Source organism: Apteryx rowi, unplaced genomic scaffold (assembly GCF_003343035.1).
Source record: "Apteryx rowi isolate R43461 unplaced genomic scaffold, aptRow1 scaffold_755, whole genome shotgun sequence".
NCBI lineage: Eukaryota > Metazoa > Chordata > Aves > Apterygiformes > Apterygidae > Apteryx > Apteryx rowi.
In genome coordinates, this window is record NW_020451044.1 from 72,329 (window position 1) to 87,535 (window position 15,207).

Consider the following 15,207-nt stretch of genomic DNA (forward strand, 5'->3'; position numbering starts at 1 on the left):
CTTGCAGAGGAATAAAATGCACAAGGTTTGCATTAAACAAAAAAATCATTCATGCTTAGTCCTCTATAAAACAGTAATAGCAGTGAAAAAGTTTCTCAGACTTAAAGTAGATGCTGAATAATAAGCCTTTCTCATTGTGAGCACTAACGGATGATATAAAAGCTAGCAGTTTTCACCACTGAGTGGCTGCCTTATAACTGTATATGAATGTTGTGCACATGAATAGCTATAGCCTGAGAACTTAAAAATATTCTTTATAAATGAGACAATAGGCTATGCATATGATCCTGCACTCTAAAAATCACTTTTGCAAAATCAAGAGTAAACCTTCTTGCCCTTAAAAAGAAGTTTTCAAGTTTCTGATGTTTTTTAAAAAAATACCTTTGCCAGATGGCTTGCTGACAACAGGTCTCCAGCCACAATCTGGCAGGAAAGCTAAATGCTTCAAGGTATGGTTCCACAGCAGCCTAAACTAACTACGATCAGCATTGCCATGCTGGTCCCAAAAGCAAAGCGGGCAGACACATACTTGCTTCCTTTTGGGGACAGCACTGGTACTACTGTAAGGGAGAGGATAGGACATGGACCAGGACTAGGGGAGATGAGACTGCAACACCACTGACTTAGGATGGCTTAATAAAATGCCATGGGACCATACTCTTTGTAGAGTTGAGGTCCTGCTTCCTTTGAAGATAAGGGCAAGATGGGACCAGATTTGCACCCTGAAAACATTCTCTCCATCTTTGAGCTTTTTCATTTCCCATCACACCATGTCTGTAATCTCCAAGATCTGCAGTCAAATGCCAGATTCCTCAGGCTCACACTGAGGAACGTGAGGCTCAGCTCATCTGAGGCATGTGGGCTCAGATCTGGTAAAAGTTAGCCATCTAAATCCTGTTGATCTGTTTCTTGGATTAGCTACTGATGATCACAGTCTGCATTTTAGCAGAAGCTGAGGGAGCAACACCAGCCCCACTAGCTCTGCTCCGAGCACTCATCTGAATCCAAGGTTGCGTTCCACCTTACCAAATCACAGCTTTGTCTCCAGTGAAGGACTGACAGGTGAGTTGTGCTTTAAAAGGCCATCAGGGCTTGTCTATCTGCAAGCTGATGTTACTATGAGGTACAGCCAATGGGCCAAAACTCGCAAGCACACGCTTACTTATGTGTGCTGGCAGAGCCACCCTCTATACTGAAATAAATTCTAAGACCCATTTGCTAATATCATGGATGGGAAGGGCAAAGAGAGGTGGAATTAATAGAAGAGGGTAAGTAAAAACATAGGAGAGCGTAAGAAATATGTCAAAGGTAATCAGGCTGTTTGTTGTGCTTTACAGGACCCGTGTCATGCTAGATACTTGTTGCTCTGTGCTCTGTTACAGGCAAAGATATAAACTCTGCTCTGTTGCAGTCCGTATCAACCATCCCTGGAGACAGGCTTCTCCCGATAGAACTGCAAGCACAGGTTAGCCTTAGGTTTTGGGTCCCTTTTCTTTTTAAACAATTTTCACCCTCAAAATCAGGGCAGGTAAATCCAGGCACAGCAGCTGATGCCAATTGTCACACGGTGACAACATTGCCAGGGAAAGGCTCTGTGCAAGTCCTGACACTTGTGATACGTGACCACGTAAATTATGCGCTCTGCTGATCTCAGCAGGCCACGGGCAGTTTTTAAGAAGTGAGCACAGGCACTAGCAGTCAGCTGGTCAGAGGCGATGGCTCAGCTCTGTGGATTGGGGTCAGGATGGTTTTTGATGCTGCAATATATCTTAAAGCAGCAGTTCCAGGGAGGTAATGTGCTGACTACAAGACTCTATTATTATTTTTTTCTTCTTCCAGCACCGTATTTTCCTTTTCACAGATTCAGGCTCCCTCTGGTTGGTGGGAAGAGCTAAGTGTGATGTTGTTAATATATTATTGCCCAGGGTCCAGAAAAAGTTGTGAACCAGTCTCTGAGTTTGTGTGCTTGTCTGTATTGCTTGTTCACAGCCTGAAGATCATTCCACAACAGGGATCTTGTGCCCTGTGGAAGATTATGACTCTCCCAGGAAAAAGGGAAATCTTCAGGTGGTGAGAGGTGGGAAGGAGCTATACTGGGGTGTGGCAGGGCAGATGCACTTCCCACGAAATATTCCTTGTTTGAAGAATGAAGAAGGAAAATGTTGGCTGTGTATGTACATCCCGTGTCAGGATTTTCCAGCTCATGGTGTAAACCAGTGCTTGTTATCCTTGCTAGAGAAAGATGATTTAGCCTTTCTAAAAAAAAAAAAAAAAAAAAAAATTGGATCACTAACTACTTTAAGGGTGGAGGAGAGAGACCAAAGATTGTTTAAGTGGTGTTGCCACAGTGGTCGACTTTTGTCAAATAAGATAAATTTGACTTTTCCTTAATTTTCCTTTTGTTTCTTTGTTTGATGGCATGCCTGAGAGCATAAATGTCTTCACTACAAAAAAATATTCCAGCTCTCTAGGTGGCCCCAGGGATGGCCCTGGGCCACAGCCTCGGAAATCTGGTGTTGTCTGCTCCCCACAGAAAGTCTCTGAGAAGCCTTCCTTGATTTTCTGCTCTCTCCCACCCTACTCTAGGGCTCTTTAACTGTCTGGCTGCTTCAGTGTGACATTTCAGTCCTGAAAGAATTCAGTCTTAAAGCCTCTCTCACCAGTTCATGGGAAGGTAATGTTGACTTCTGGAAACAGAATGAAATAAAGACCATCAGAGCAGTACTTCGATACTCCATGCTGGCTTTTGCAAGCACTGAACCTTTCCCCTGGGCATTCCCAACTACATGGAAACCTGCAGTGATTTTCAGGGCTTTGCATGCCTAGGACACTGGCAGCAGTTTCATGCAAAGCAAAAAAGCCCTTAGCAAATGCCACTACCCTTTGGGCTCTAGGAGGAGTCCTCGTTGGAATGGAGGCCCAAGAGCTCCTCAGACAAGCTGGTGAGACCATTTTCTTCCAGGGCTGCTATCAGCCGCGCTATTGTGGCCTTCTTCCCCTCCGACTGGATAAATCTGAGAAGCAGCTGATAGGCTTGCTCATATAGTCCCTCTCGGTCATATTCGAGGGCCAGGTTATCAATAACAGGATCACGCAGGGCACGGCAGTTCTTCTGCAAGGAGCGACCCACTTGCTTCCATTTCTTCGACACGAGCTTGGCAAATTTTTGATGGTCGTCTAGCGTGAGCGTTCTGTTGGCTTGAAGGGAACAGAGGGCAGTTAAAACACAGGGATTTCATGGCCGATGCGAGGCAGCCTGGGCCATTCCACAGTTTGCTCCATGTGCTGTGGAGCACAGAGCCTACTCAGCGTCCACAGAGAGTGGAGCTGTTCTGTCTGTCCTCCAGTGTTTTAACACCAGGGCAGCGTTGCCGAGCCTAGAACAGAAGTGCGAGAGCAGTGAAGCTAAAGGGATCGGCCCCCGTGGGCAGGGTGTTGCACACAGATCTGTGCACTCTGAGGGCATTCCTCCACCACTGGAAAGAGAAAACCCATTTTACAAAACCAGCCAGATCATTGCTGTGATCAGCACTCAGCGCTGCCAGCTTGGTGCTGTAATTAATTGAGTCCCACATCTTAAAATTAATGAAATAGTATTACGTTAATTTATAACATTTTGCATAGGTGCCAGACCTCTCTCTTTTTCTTTGTGTGTGTGTGTGTGTATATCATATTTAATGGCTCTCCAGATTTTTTAATAGTTTTGCATACACAAGTTCAGCCACAAGAAAGAACATGAAGGGATTCGGATACTATTGCTGTTATGAGTGGACTTGACACAGCCTGTATGCACTCTGGTTCGCCCAGGATATTGGTTTGGGGCAAGTCTCACTGCTTAATGTCTCCCTGCTTTCTGTGTATGAGCTGGACATGTCCCATCAAGGTAGCCGGGATGCCCTGCCGCAGCAGAGAGTCGAGGAGAGAGTTGGTCACACCACTCTGCATTTAGTCTGCAATCCCTGAGGGCAATGCTGACGCCTTGGGTGGCAAATTGTAGCTCGTGCTGGCACAGTTGACCTGCTGGCAGCCACCAGCCCCGGCGTGTCTGAGCTCCCCGCTTGGCTCACACTGTTGCCTTACTGAAATCCTGCCACAGCATCAGGCTATCTGGGCTTGGGGCACCCCCAAGCCTGGTGATGCCTGTTTTTCTCCCCTGGGATGGCACAGCCTTGTGATTTGCCAAAGCTCATTTTTCTTTTGGACGCCCTCTTGCTTGTTTCAGCCTCCTCCCAGCCTTTCAAGAGCACCTCGCAAGGCCTTTCTGACCAAGTCCCCTGAACTAAGCATCCTCTGCTGAGCCTCAAAATACTGAAACGCAAGCAGGAGCTCTCTCCTCAGCTGTTTAGCACTGCAGGCTGTATACACGGCTTAAGCACACTTAGAAAAGATCAAGCTGGTTTCTGTAGTAACCCTCCCTGGCAGAAACCCCGGTCTGATCCAACCACTGCTTTTATCCCTATGCTCTGACCTCAGCCAAGTGACATGGAGGAAAAGAAAACCGCTCTGTATTCTTCCTTCAGCATTAAGGAGTTTTGAAAAGTGAGGAACCTGGAAGGGACACAGTCTCTGAAGCATCTGGTTCTGCTCCACCTCAGAAAGAAAATAGGCTGAGGCCTAATCTGAAACACTATGGCAATAACCTGGTACTATCATAATTCCCTCAGAATTTCTTGACTTATGTGAGGTAGATCCTATTACACAGTCACCTTAATCCTCCTCCCTTCTGGCCTTTGAGGCAAGGAAAACCAAGGACTCTGATGGCTCAGTCCTAGCTACTCACCAAACTGTTGTTCCTGAAAGATGAAGGTGACTTCTGGGGAAGGCAGGGAGCTGCCTTGAGAAGAATAAGGTAGAGACGGGGAGTTCAAAGACATGCAATCTTTTGCAGCCATATTGTTGTTGATGTTCTGGTGAAGAACAAGGCTCTTGAGACACTCCTCCAGCTCTGTGATTTCCTCGTCCCTCAGGCGGTCAGGCTGTAACGCAAACAGTGTCAGTGGTTTGTGCCAGGCTCACCATCTCACAAAGCCATAGATGCTTTGCTGGAAGGCACGTTTTTAGTGCAGCTTAAGATGATGATGTCAAGAGAGGACCAATGAGACTCCTACAGCTCGTGCTGTAAACTTGTCAAATGAGATAATCTAATGGAGTTCTTCTGGCCAGGAGTCGGTGATGTGATATGGAATAGGCAGTCTTCCTCTTGTTTTTTTCACATGCATCAATGACTGCTTACAAGTTGCAGGAAACTGCTAATAGTCGGTTATTTTCAGCAGCYCTCTCTAAGAATTAGGGTGCACCACGGTCAGTGTGGCGTCTCTGATTTACTCCACGTGAGGATCAGACCCAGCAAATAGGGTGACCTGACCTAACAACTCATGGCCACCAAAGCAGGCAGCTCCTGCTGCCTCCTTTCTCTCTGGCTGCCCCCTCCATTACCTAATTTTTGCTGTTCCTAACACTTCTTGGATCCTCCCTGAGCCAGCTTTTCTCACTAACCAGAAGAAAACTAACCCAACCTCCCAAAAACAGGTAGTGAGAAAGGGGCTGGTACCTAGCACTGTCCTCAGCCAGTGACCGCCATGCCATCTTGTGATCTTTCTGACTGTTGCATCATTAGGCAGAGGTCAGACTGAGTCCGTTTTGGGGAACAGAGAATAAGCCCGTCTCCTTTGGCCAGTCAGCTAATTCAGCAGAGGAAGGGAGCAGCAGGCAGAAGTTGACAGGGTATGTGATATCACATGTTGCTCAGTTTCGGGCTGAAAGGTTTTCATTTTGTTTCATTCTCTGTGCTTGCAGAAAAGCAACCTGCCAAAATGTGCTCTTGTGCCTAGCCTTCCCTGGTAGCCAATGGCTACCTATTTCTCAGGACCATCAAGCGGGAACCCAAGATGTGAGGTATTGTTAATTCTGGGAGAAACAAAGATCTGAAGGGCAGCTAGAAAGAGAGGAGAAAGGCAAACAGCTTAATCATGTCAAGTATGTTGTTTTGTGGTGAGATGACAAGATCCCACTGTTGTTGCTAGCAGGATTAGAGAGCCAGTGCCAAAGTGTGAGATGAGTTAGACATTAGATGTTGCCCTGAGAGAGCCTTTGCCTCTGGAATGGCAGCTGCCTCCTGCCGGCAGCAGATGCTCTACGTCCCCACTTTGTCACAAGTTGTTGGCATAAGGTGCAGGGTGTTTGCACTTGCACTCACTTGTAGGTGCAGTTACCACTGCAACTCTCGGAGTGGGGAGGAAGGTGCCAGGTAGTGACTGTTCCACCCCAGACTGCCCTCTCYTCCGCCTGGCTCACAGGAGTAACAAGGCACTCTTGCTTGGGTCTCGCTGACACCTTCTGCCAGAGGGGCAGGATGATAATTCCTCATCTTAGGGGTGACATCAGCACTAATTGTTAAGCACAGAGAGTTCAGTGGTTTAGCAGAATTTCTGTAGGCTATTTTAGGAATTTCTGTGGCTGTTTCAGAAAAGTGCCCAGGTCTTTTCTGGGGAAGAGCAGGGCTGTTTCTCCATGATACAGTTGAGAGCTGAAGGACAGAGAAGCTGACAACCCAGTACACGGCAGCAGCAGAGCAGGACCCGCTCTCCTAAGTCCTCTGCTACGGTGCTTCACTGCTGCCTGGCCTCCCTCCCTCTCCCATTCACCTTTTCTTTGTAGATGCACTCTAGGCAGCGGTCCTCATCCTTCAGCATGTTGTCAAGGTGCTCGCTGCCAGCCTTCAGCTCCATTTCGAGAGGCACCGTGCTCATGGCCAGGGAGAGCTGCAGGTGATTCTGGAGAGACTCCTGGAGCGCTCCCTCCCGGTAGCTCTGCAGGAAGCGGCGGCAGTTCTCCTGCTTGCAGAACTTGAGCTGGATTATCAGGTGTGGGTGGCTGCAGTGCACTTTGAGCATGTCCACACCATTCAGGCTGCCGGTGGAGTCTGGCAGGGAGAAGTGAGCAGAGTCACTATCCAGGCATGAGAGAGACAACCCAGACCCACTCCCATCCACCACCAAGCCTGCAATGGGGTAGCGTGTGAATTGTCTTCTCTCTGCGATAAAATCTTCTGGGATGAAAAACCTGTATGCAAAACCAAGAGGAAAGGATTAAGTTTTTGCTGCCCTGAATCCCCATGAAGTGTGGTATCCACCTGAATGGAAGCTGCTGGGTACCACAGCCCAGGTAATCATCCCAAAACATAATTCGGGGGAGGTTTTAAGTTCTGGTTCATAAACAAAGGGGGTGGTTTAGTCCCTGCAACTGAGAAAGACCCTCTAACTGTATTGTAAAGTGCGCTATGCAAACGAGTGCTGTGAGGCAGGAGCAATGGCGGAGCTGGATCAGTGCTGCGCACAGCTCGGTTGCTCACGTCCGCGCTAAGCACATGGCTGCAAAGTACAGAATTTGTCCTCATCCCTGCTAAATCCCACACGGGCCAATGCTGCGGTTTGCAGCAGCCAGTATCTTTGCTCATGATTCCAATTCTAGGAGAGAAATGGTTACGTTAAACCAGTGAGACAACTGTGAAATCCAGCCATGAATTAGCTAGATCTGACCTCTGGGGAGATGAAAAAGGGAGTTCGCCCCAGAGGGCTTGGCCGCTAGGACCAGCTCCCTCTTAGGGGTCTGCGTGTCAGCTCCTAGCTTCAGCCCCAGCTCCTCTAACCAGCACTGGAGACACTTTGTCAGAAAGGGGGTCCCAGCAGCTCCCTTCTGGGACATGCAGCTTCGGACAGACATAGCTGTTCTGTTAGCAGAGAGGAGATGAAAACGGATTGGTTCATTTATAGGCAGCGAGGGGAAAAAAATGTGGAATTCCCCTAGGGAATAAGAAAAAAAAATCTCAGAAGTCTTGGAAAAATGAAATAGAAACATAGCCAGGTCAATCAAAACATCTGATTTGAACAGCTCGGAAAAGTTTTGTTTCGATTGGGGATTATTAGGTGAGTAATATGAAAGGAAATACTGAAGGCAAATTGTTTAACATCGAAAACCCAAAAAGCCAGGTGTCAAGTAACAAAACTGGCTGCTTCAGAAGTTCAGAATAAAATAAAGATTCCCCAAACAAAAAGATCTGGTGAACTGACCCCTGTTTCAGAGTGTTTTGTTGCAGCAAAGTATATACTTTTCATCAGAAGAAAGCTTTAGGAATATACTTGTATGTAACTAAGAGCTTTCACTGTTATCTGGAATGAAACACCTGGAACAAGATACTATTGCTCATATTATTGGTTTCGCAAGGGCTCTGTGATTAACTGAATATATAAACCACACTGCTTGGCAGCACAGCAGAGTTTTATAGATGAAAATGCACAGTTCAGCTCAGTGCTCGGTCAGATTTCAGTCCCTGTGACTGGAAAATCACAAGTCCTTGTGATTTTATGCAGTGACAAAGGTCTCAGGGAGACCACCAGTCCCTCCCCATCGCCCTGACTGCAGTTCTGGCTGGCTCCGAGCTTTCAGCAGTCCACACTGATGGCACAGGCTAGACCCAGCGACACAGCTGGAATTTAGGTCGCTTGAGATTGGGCCTGGATTCTTTTAAGCCGTTTTACACCAAGAAATAATTCACAGTAAAATCTAAGCAGGGACAAGGCAGGGATGTACTCTCTAATTAATACCAGTGCTGGGGGAGCACGAGAAGAACAGGCAACAGAAAGTGGTCAGGCCTTCATTCTTCCTTCTGCCAGCTAAGCTGAATTTTGATTAGCTGTGCATATTGACCTTGTCTCCACAGGGATTTTACATGACGATGACAAAAATAAAAATATGTGTTTTTCTATTTTTGCAGCAGCAGAGGCCTGTGGAAGGTAAAATGGAGATACACGAGGGGGTGCCGGAGCTCTGCCGGCGCTGGACCCTCGGGAAGGACCACGGAGGACAAGGAACAGTGCAGTTGCTAGCAGGGTTGTACCGTTTCCAAACCCAAATTCATCTCTTTGCCTGCTGTTGCACAGGTCTATATGGATGTTCCARCTCAGATTGGCTCTAAAACAGGTATTTTTTAAAAAACCTACTTCACTGCATATTTGGACGTGCGAGGAGAATCCCAGGGCAAAGGAGACCTGCGTGCACCACATTAGCCAGGATTAGTGACTTAGCATTTAAGAGTATGTGATCTAACAGTGTCTTTACAGGGTTTACAGAGTTCTGGTTGCATCAGAAAGTCTAGTTCAGATCAAATGGGTAAGTGGGACATGGGGATAAGAGCTAGGAGAGGCATTTTAATTGACTGCTGCTGATCAGAAAGGTCCTTTTGTTTTTATTGCTTCCTTCACGCTTTGTTTCTCCTGAGGGCTGATTAAACAAAAGCTTGCATAAGAGAGGGGTGGGGAGAGAAAAGCTGTAAAAACATGGAAACCTTTATGAACGGAATACACTACAGCTGAAACGCCACCTCAAAAGAGAGGACTTTGTACTCGTTTCTTTATGGGACTTTCAACAACTTCAGTTTTCAGTTCCTTTTTAGGTCTGAATGAGCAGGGTAGGATTTAGCATTGTTGGTGGGCTTTTCTTTAAATGTGTGAACAGATATGAATCTGTCCCGGTGACACAAAGCAGGCATAAATGGGGCCTAATTAGACAACTGTGTTGGGCCTCCTGCTGCTGCACACCTTTGGATGAAGCTGTAAAATGAGCTGGCCTGTATGGGATGAACTGACAAACTTTGCTATACTGATGATTGTCAGAAGTTGTTACGGTATAGCTACACAAACCTAATTAAACAATATAGGCTCAGGTGCATGACAAGTAAAGAACACCGTGATAGCCATTCCAGGTAAATGTAATAACCTCTTCAAATTACTATTATTCTGCAGTCGGCTTGGTGCAAGAGTGGACAGAGAAATGGATAGTTTTGTGGCTATTTGTATCTCAGATCCTCTTTTGATGTAAACAGGGTTAAGTACAACTGAAGCCTAATGTAATCGTGCCTGTTTATTATTGGAAAAGAACTTCCAATTGATTGGCTATCACTCATTTTGAAAATAGGGTTCTCCAAGAAGAAATCGTGTTTCTCTGGCGGTATTAAGACAGAAATTAAATATTTTTCATACCAGTTACAATCTTTTCCCCCTCACATAAATGGGATTCACAAGCATTCACAAAATAGGATACTTTGTAGGATAATTCAAGTTGGAAGGAACCTCAGGAAGCCTCTAGCCCAACCTCCCATGCGTAGCAGTCAACTCAGAGGTCAGACCAGGCTGCACAGGGCTTTATCCAGGCTGGTCTTGAAAACCTCCAAGGATGGAGACTGCACGGTCTCTCTGGACAAATGCTTGGCTGTCCTCATGGGGAAGAAGTTTTTCCTTACATCTGCTGTGACCCCTCTTGTTTCAGTTTATGCCTGGTGTCTCTCATCCTCCCACCATGCACCACTGTGAAGAGCCTGGCTCTGTCCTGCTGACCTCCTCAGAAGTACTCRCAGGCTGCTCTCAGCTCCCCCCGAAGCTGTCTCTTCTCCAGGCTGAACGAGCCCAGCTCCCTCAGCCTCTCCTCACAGGCCAGGTGCTCCAGCCTCCGACCATTGTGGTGGCTCTCTGCTGAGCTTGCTCTGCTCTATCAATGTCTTTCCTATACTGGAGGGCCCAAAGCTGGATGCAAAATTCTAGATGTGGTCTAAAGAGCGCTGAGCAGAGGGGGATAATCACTTCCCTCGATCTACTGGCTGCTAACACAGCCTGGGATACTGTTGTCTGTCAGGGCACACAGCTGGTTCATGTTCACCTCGCTGTGTACCACGATCTCTAGGCTGTTTTCACCAGAGCAGCTCTCCAGCTGGTCCATCCCCAGCCTGTATTGTTGCAGGGGGTTCTTGCCTCCCAGACACAGGACTTTGCATTYGTCTTTGCTGAGTTTCATAAGGTCCCTGTTGGCTCATTCCTCCAGCTTGCCTAGGTCTCTCTGAATGGCAGCCCTGTCCTTGACCGGGTCTACTTGTGCCCCCAGTTGGGTGTCATCTGCAAATGTGACAAGAATGTAGTGACTTGCAGTCTCACTTTGAAGAGAGATTCTAATCTCTCTACACAAGACAGTTTTGCTACACAAGGGTTTTGCTTCCTGATTTGGTAGCCCTACCAGGCAGTGTGGTCACCTGAGCGCAACACTAAGACAGATGTCTCTGAGCATCAATCCCGATGCTGAAAACTACAGGGTTGCTGATAATGAAAAGTCTTCTGTTTTTCCTCTTTTTGTCACTTCATCTCCCACTCACCCCATGGCTCGCAAGCCAAGAGGCTGTGTGAGACTGCAGTTTGGGATGGAAGAATGGTCTCTGTGTAAAGGCAGAAACCTCTTAAGCATTAACTGATTGTAAATCCTCTGAGAGTATTCTATGTATCCTTTGAAGGTATTAATGTGCACAATGTGTGACTTATGCAGAACCCTGAGAGCAGAGAGGAAACCTTCTCATGGCTGTAACCCATCCAGATGGATTAGTAATTCCCTGCCCAGGAAAATGGGCACACAGCTGAGCAGAATCGAGGGTTACAACAGTGTTCACCTTAGCAGGTATACCTGCTCATTAGCTGAAGCGCAATAGCTGACAACATACATGCTGGTAACTTGTCTCAGTTGCAAGGGAGAGCATAAATGACAGTGAAGGTTTTGCACCCAGTTATGTGCCCAAACTCAAATCACAGCTTGAACCTCAGGGCTCCATTGAAACTGTGGAAGCAATGGACTAGGACACACAAAATCATGGTCATTCTATCTCCTAGGTACAGCCTGCATTTGTGAAGCTGTCCTCCCTGCAGTGAGCACCAGGCTTCCTTACCAGTCAACGTGGGCTTAAAGAAAGGCATGGCATTGCTGTGTGAAGAGGTAAGACAATTCCGTTCAGTGTGACAAAATATCAGAGAGGACGGGTACCTGCTAATGCCAGCTTGAGAGCCTTGAAGATGCTAGGTTTCTTCTGGGAGCTTTCATAAAGAGAAGGCAGAGCAATAGTCTTGCATGTCGACTGGAGGAAGAGATAAGCACTGCCAATCCAAGGAGCGGAGCTGCCTGCCATCTTCAGCACCCTACAAAATCACAGAGGTGAGTTGAGACCATAGTGAAAATGGACCAATGCCAGGTAAGCATAGCAAACACTAAGCATAAGCATGATAGGATTACAGGAATTTACCCTTATTTCCTAGAGGAGGTGGTAATATTGTTAAAGCAAGTGTAACCTTTAAGGAGTTTACTGTTATTCTGTAAAGCACAGCACGATGGGACACGGTGTCCCAAAGACTTGGCAGCTCACAAAGCTCTGCATTCATTTTCGGTCGGAGTCCATTTGTTTCTAGTCCAGAGACACTCTGAAGCAAAGAGTTTTGGCCCTTGTGCCTCCGACTGCACGGCTGAGCTGGCGGAGTTTGAAGGTACATGTTGGGGGTGCTCCAAGGAGCACCCAGCAGTCCTGGTGCTGGCATGTTCACACAAACTGCACCCTACTGCAGGCAGAGGCCTTTTGCCTGAGGTCCTGGTCTCCTGACTGTCCTTGCTAAAGGGTACATTGCAGTGCCCCGTGGCTCCCCTGCTGTCCACATGCCTGCATGGGAAGGAGAGGTGGACACCTGAGGTGCACAGCCTAATTTCTCCCCAATGCAGTCAGGACGCAGCCAGGATATACTCTGGGACCAAGGACTGTAGAAAGCAAATTGAAAGTTGATTTCCATGGGACTGAGTATCAAAAAGAAGGTGTATCAGATCTCTCTAGACTCATCTGCAGCATCAGTAACCTCCATGGCCACTGAAAGCATCTTGCACTCTGACAGTGCCCCATGGCTTGGGGTTTAGGAAAGTGCTGTCTATTTTGGCTAACAAGGCTAGCTTAAACAAGCCTGAGCTGTCTTTGCCAGAGGACACAGCTGAATAGAGGTTGCAAGATTTATTCCTTCCTAACCTCCATCCTGCTGGCCCATGCTGAAATCTCCATTCAGGGATACTACTGTCTTCATACTGTTGAAAAAGAAACTCCTTATCAGCAGATCTACCAAACTTTTGGTAAGCATGCATGTGCTCCAGAGAGTCAAAACCTGCCTTCCCAGCAAAACTAATCCATGTCAGCAAGATGCAGAGCCTCCAAAATCTTTAAAGCTAGGGCATGGCATGAAAAATGACACAGGGAGACTGATGCAAACCATAAAGATCCCAAGCAGGAACCAGCACAAACTGCACTGCAGAGCTGCTGACACATGCAACCCCAATGCAGCAGGGCCTTAYGAGCCTCATGCAGGCAGGAAATCTCATAATTTCTCTCCATCAGTGTCAGCCATGATCTCCTAACCTGCTCCTAATAAAGCAGAGGAGGTTGTACAGCCAGATGCTGCCCCCTCAAGTCACACGGGGCTCAGCAGGGCTGCCTTTTCCAGGCGCTGGCACTGTGGGCCTTGACCAGTCCTGAGGCCATGGGCTCAGAGGGGATAGGGGAGCAGTTTTGGCAGCCCAGCCCTTTGCACAGGTCATTGGACAAGCCATGAGCTTTCCATCTGGGACTCTGACTCTGCGCTGGTGGCGTTTGACTCATGAACCAGGATGGTCAGGGCTGTCTCTTCGCATTACATACTAGTTCATTCATTAGTCCTCTTCCACCGCTGGCCTTTTACAGCAAACCATCTGAAAAGACAGCCCATCCACATCTTTATTCTCACTGTGCCTGTACCTGGCTGGCCAGCTAATGCAACGCTTACATCTGCTGCGATTGCAGCTGCACCCAACTTGGCTCCCAAGGCAAAGGCAAACCAAAGAGCCCCCCAGACTATAAAAACTAAGAATGGGAAAGCTGTATTAGATCGGGCAATGCAGGACTGAGGCTGCAGCTATCAGGGAGCACATATCTGACAGCAGCAGCAGACAGGCACAGGCACCTCTTGTTTTTGCTGTGCACACAAGCTGTTTACACGTGTGTGAGCTGGTCGGTGCAAGCCCCTGGAGCTGCTCCCACGCAGCGCTGCGCTGGGAGCCGTTCCGTGACATCACGGCGACGAGTGATTTGGGGCTTTTGGCCCTGCTGCAGGCCCAAGTCCTGCCCACTCTTCCTGACTACTTGCTTACACCTCTGTCACACCATCAGCTTCTTCCCCTCAGGGCAGCCCTTCCTTCCTGCTTTCCGCCCTGTTACTTAAAGCCAGCAGCCTTGGCGACTGGGCAACGGCCTGACGCAGTCCGACCGCCGGCCATGGCGCTGGGTCCCCCTCTTCCTCTGTCTCTTAGACTGCAGGTGTGAAGGTGTCCATCTTTGGTCACCACGGACTGCCACACCTACAAGGATGACTTCCAAAGGATACGATGTCCTCCAGATGATAGCTGGCCCTAGGGACCATTTTGTCCTCTGCGGCATGGTCAAAAAGGGCTCTGTGATGTATGATCCACCCTGATTAGTAAATGAAACTCATCAGGGCAAAAGACTGTTTTCTAACTATAAGCTTCTTGCCTAGCCCTTGGAGCCTTTTACTTGTTTGGGAAATACAGGAAATTACCAGTGAATCATAAACTTCACAGTGAAAGGAGCTCGAGGAGAGCCTGTGGGATGCAGRAGCGTGCGTCCCCAGGCGGCGCTCGCACAGGCCCTCCCGAGCGGATCCCGTAAAGAAGAAAGAGGAAGACGTGCTGTCGTTGCCACGTCCAGGTCTGGTCCAAGTTGCCCAAACACTGCAAAGTTTTTCACGTGGGTACCCATCTCCTGGTGTCTCACAACAGGAGGGTAAAGGAAATCSGAGAAACGTCGTAGAGAGCTAAAGACGTAGAGGAAGTTTTAACCCGCAGAACAGTCCATCATCTTTTCCCGTGCAAACACCTGAGGGGCCAGGCCGCGCCGTGAGGCAGACGGCGTGCAGGTGCCCCGCTGTCCTCGGCGCTGCCCGCACCGGCTGGACTCTGGTGGCCRCCAGCCGTCCCCTTGCTGGCTGGGCTTAGTAGCGCTGGGACGCCTGGCTGGTGCACGGACAAGGTGAGGTGAGGAGCCCTTTGCGGCGAAGCCGGGGTGGACACGAGTGTTTTCCAGAGACTTCGGCGCCGTCCCGTTCCTGCTCGGGTCCGTCGGCCCGTCGCCTTGCGCAGCGGCGCATCCAAAAGCAGCGAGCAGGACGTAACGCTCCTGACGGCCGCCGCCGCCTCCTCGGGCCAAGCTCGGCGCGCCGCCCTGCCGCGCAGCCCCTGCGCCGGCCCGTCGCTGAGGGCGGGCTGCGCTCATCGCAGGGATGAGGAGTCGCTGCGAGCAGCCCGGCCCGCGGCGCAGCG

The 15,207-nt window shown here is 48.6% G+C and overlaps 2 protein-coding genes across 2 annotated transcripts in view; one reads left to right on the top strand and one right to left on the bottom strand.

The window, feature by feature from the left end:
- Positions 1–2,877: 2,877 nt before the first annotated feature.
- TRADD (TNFRSF1A associated via death domain) lies at positions 2,878–14,479 on the bottom strand. The gene is made up of 5 exons (XM_026088171.1): positions 14,448–14,479; positions 11,854–12,005; positions 6,645–6,922; positions 4,781–4,976; positions 2,878–3,198 (listed from the first exon to the last, which is right to left on the bottom strand). The coding sequence occupies exons 1-5, from the start codon at positions 14,456–14,458 to the stop codon at positions 2,891–2,893; spliced, it is 945 nt and encodes a 314-aa protein (XP_025943956.1). The 5' UTR covers positions 14,459–14,479; the 3' UTR covers positions 2,878–2,890.
- Positions 11,788–15,207, top strand: part of FBXL8 (F-box and leucine rich repeat protein 8) — a 10,085-nt gene continuing 6,665 nt past the window's right edge. Inside the window, exon 1 of the mRNA XM_026088170.1 lies at positions 11,788–11,805. The gene's annotated coding sequence lies outside the window, so the exon portion shown is untranslated. The remainder of the gene's footprint in view (positions 11,806–15,207) is intronic.

Excerpts from the sequence above, each read along its gene's own strand:
- TRADD (XM_026088171.1), bottom strand. Across the intron at positions 6,923-11,853 it reads TCTCAAGCTGGCATTAGCAG|ACTCCACCGGCAGCCTGAAT; the intron begins GTACCCGTCCTC and ends TCTCCCTGCCAG. Across the intron at positions 3,199-4,780 it reads CTTTCAGGAACAACAGTTTG|CCAACAGAACGCTCACGCTA; the intron begins GTGAGTAGCTAG and ends GTTCCCTTCAAG.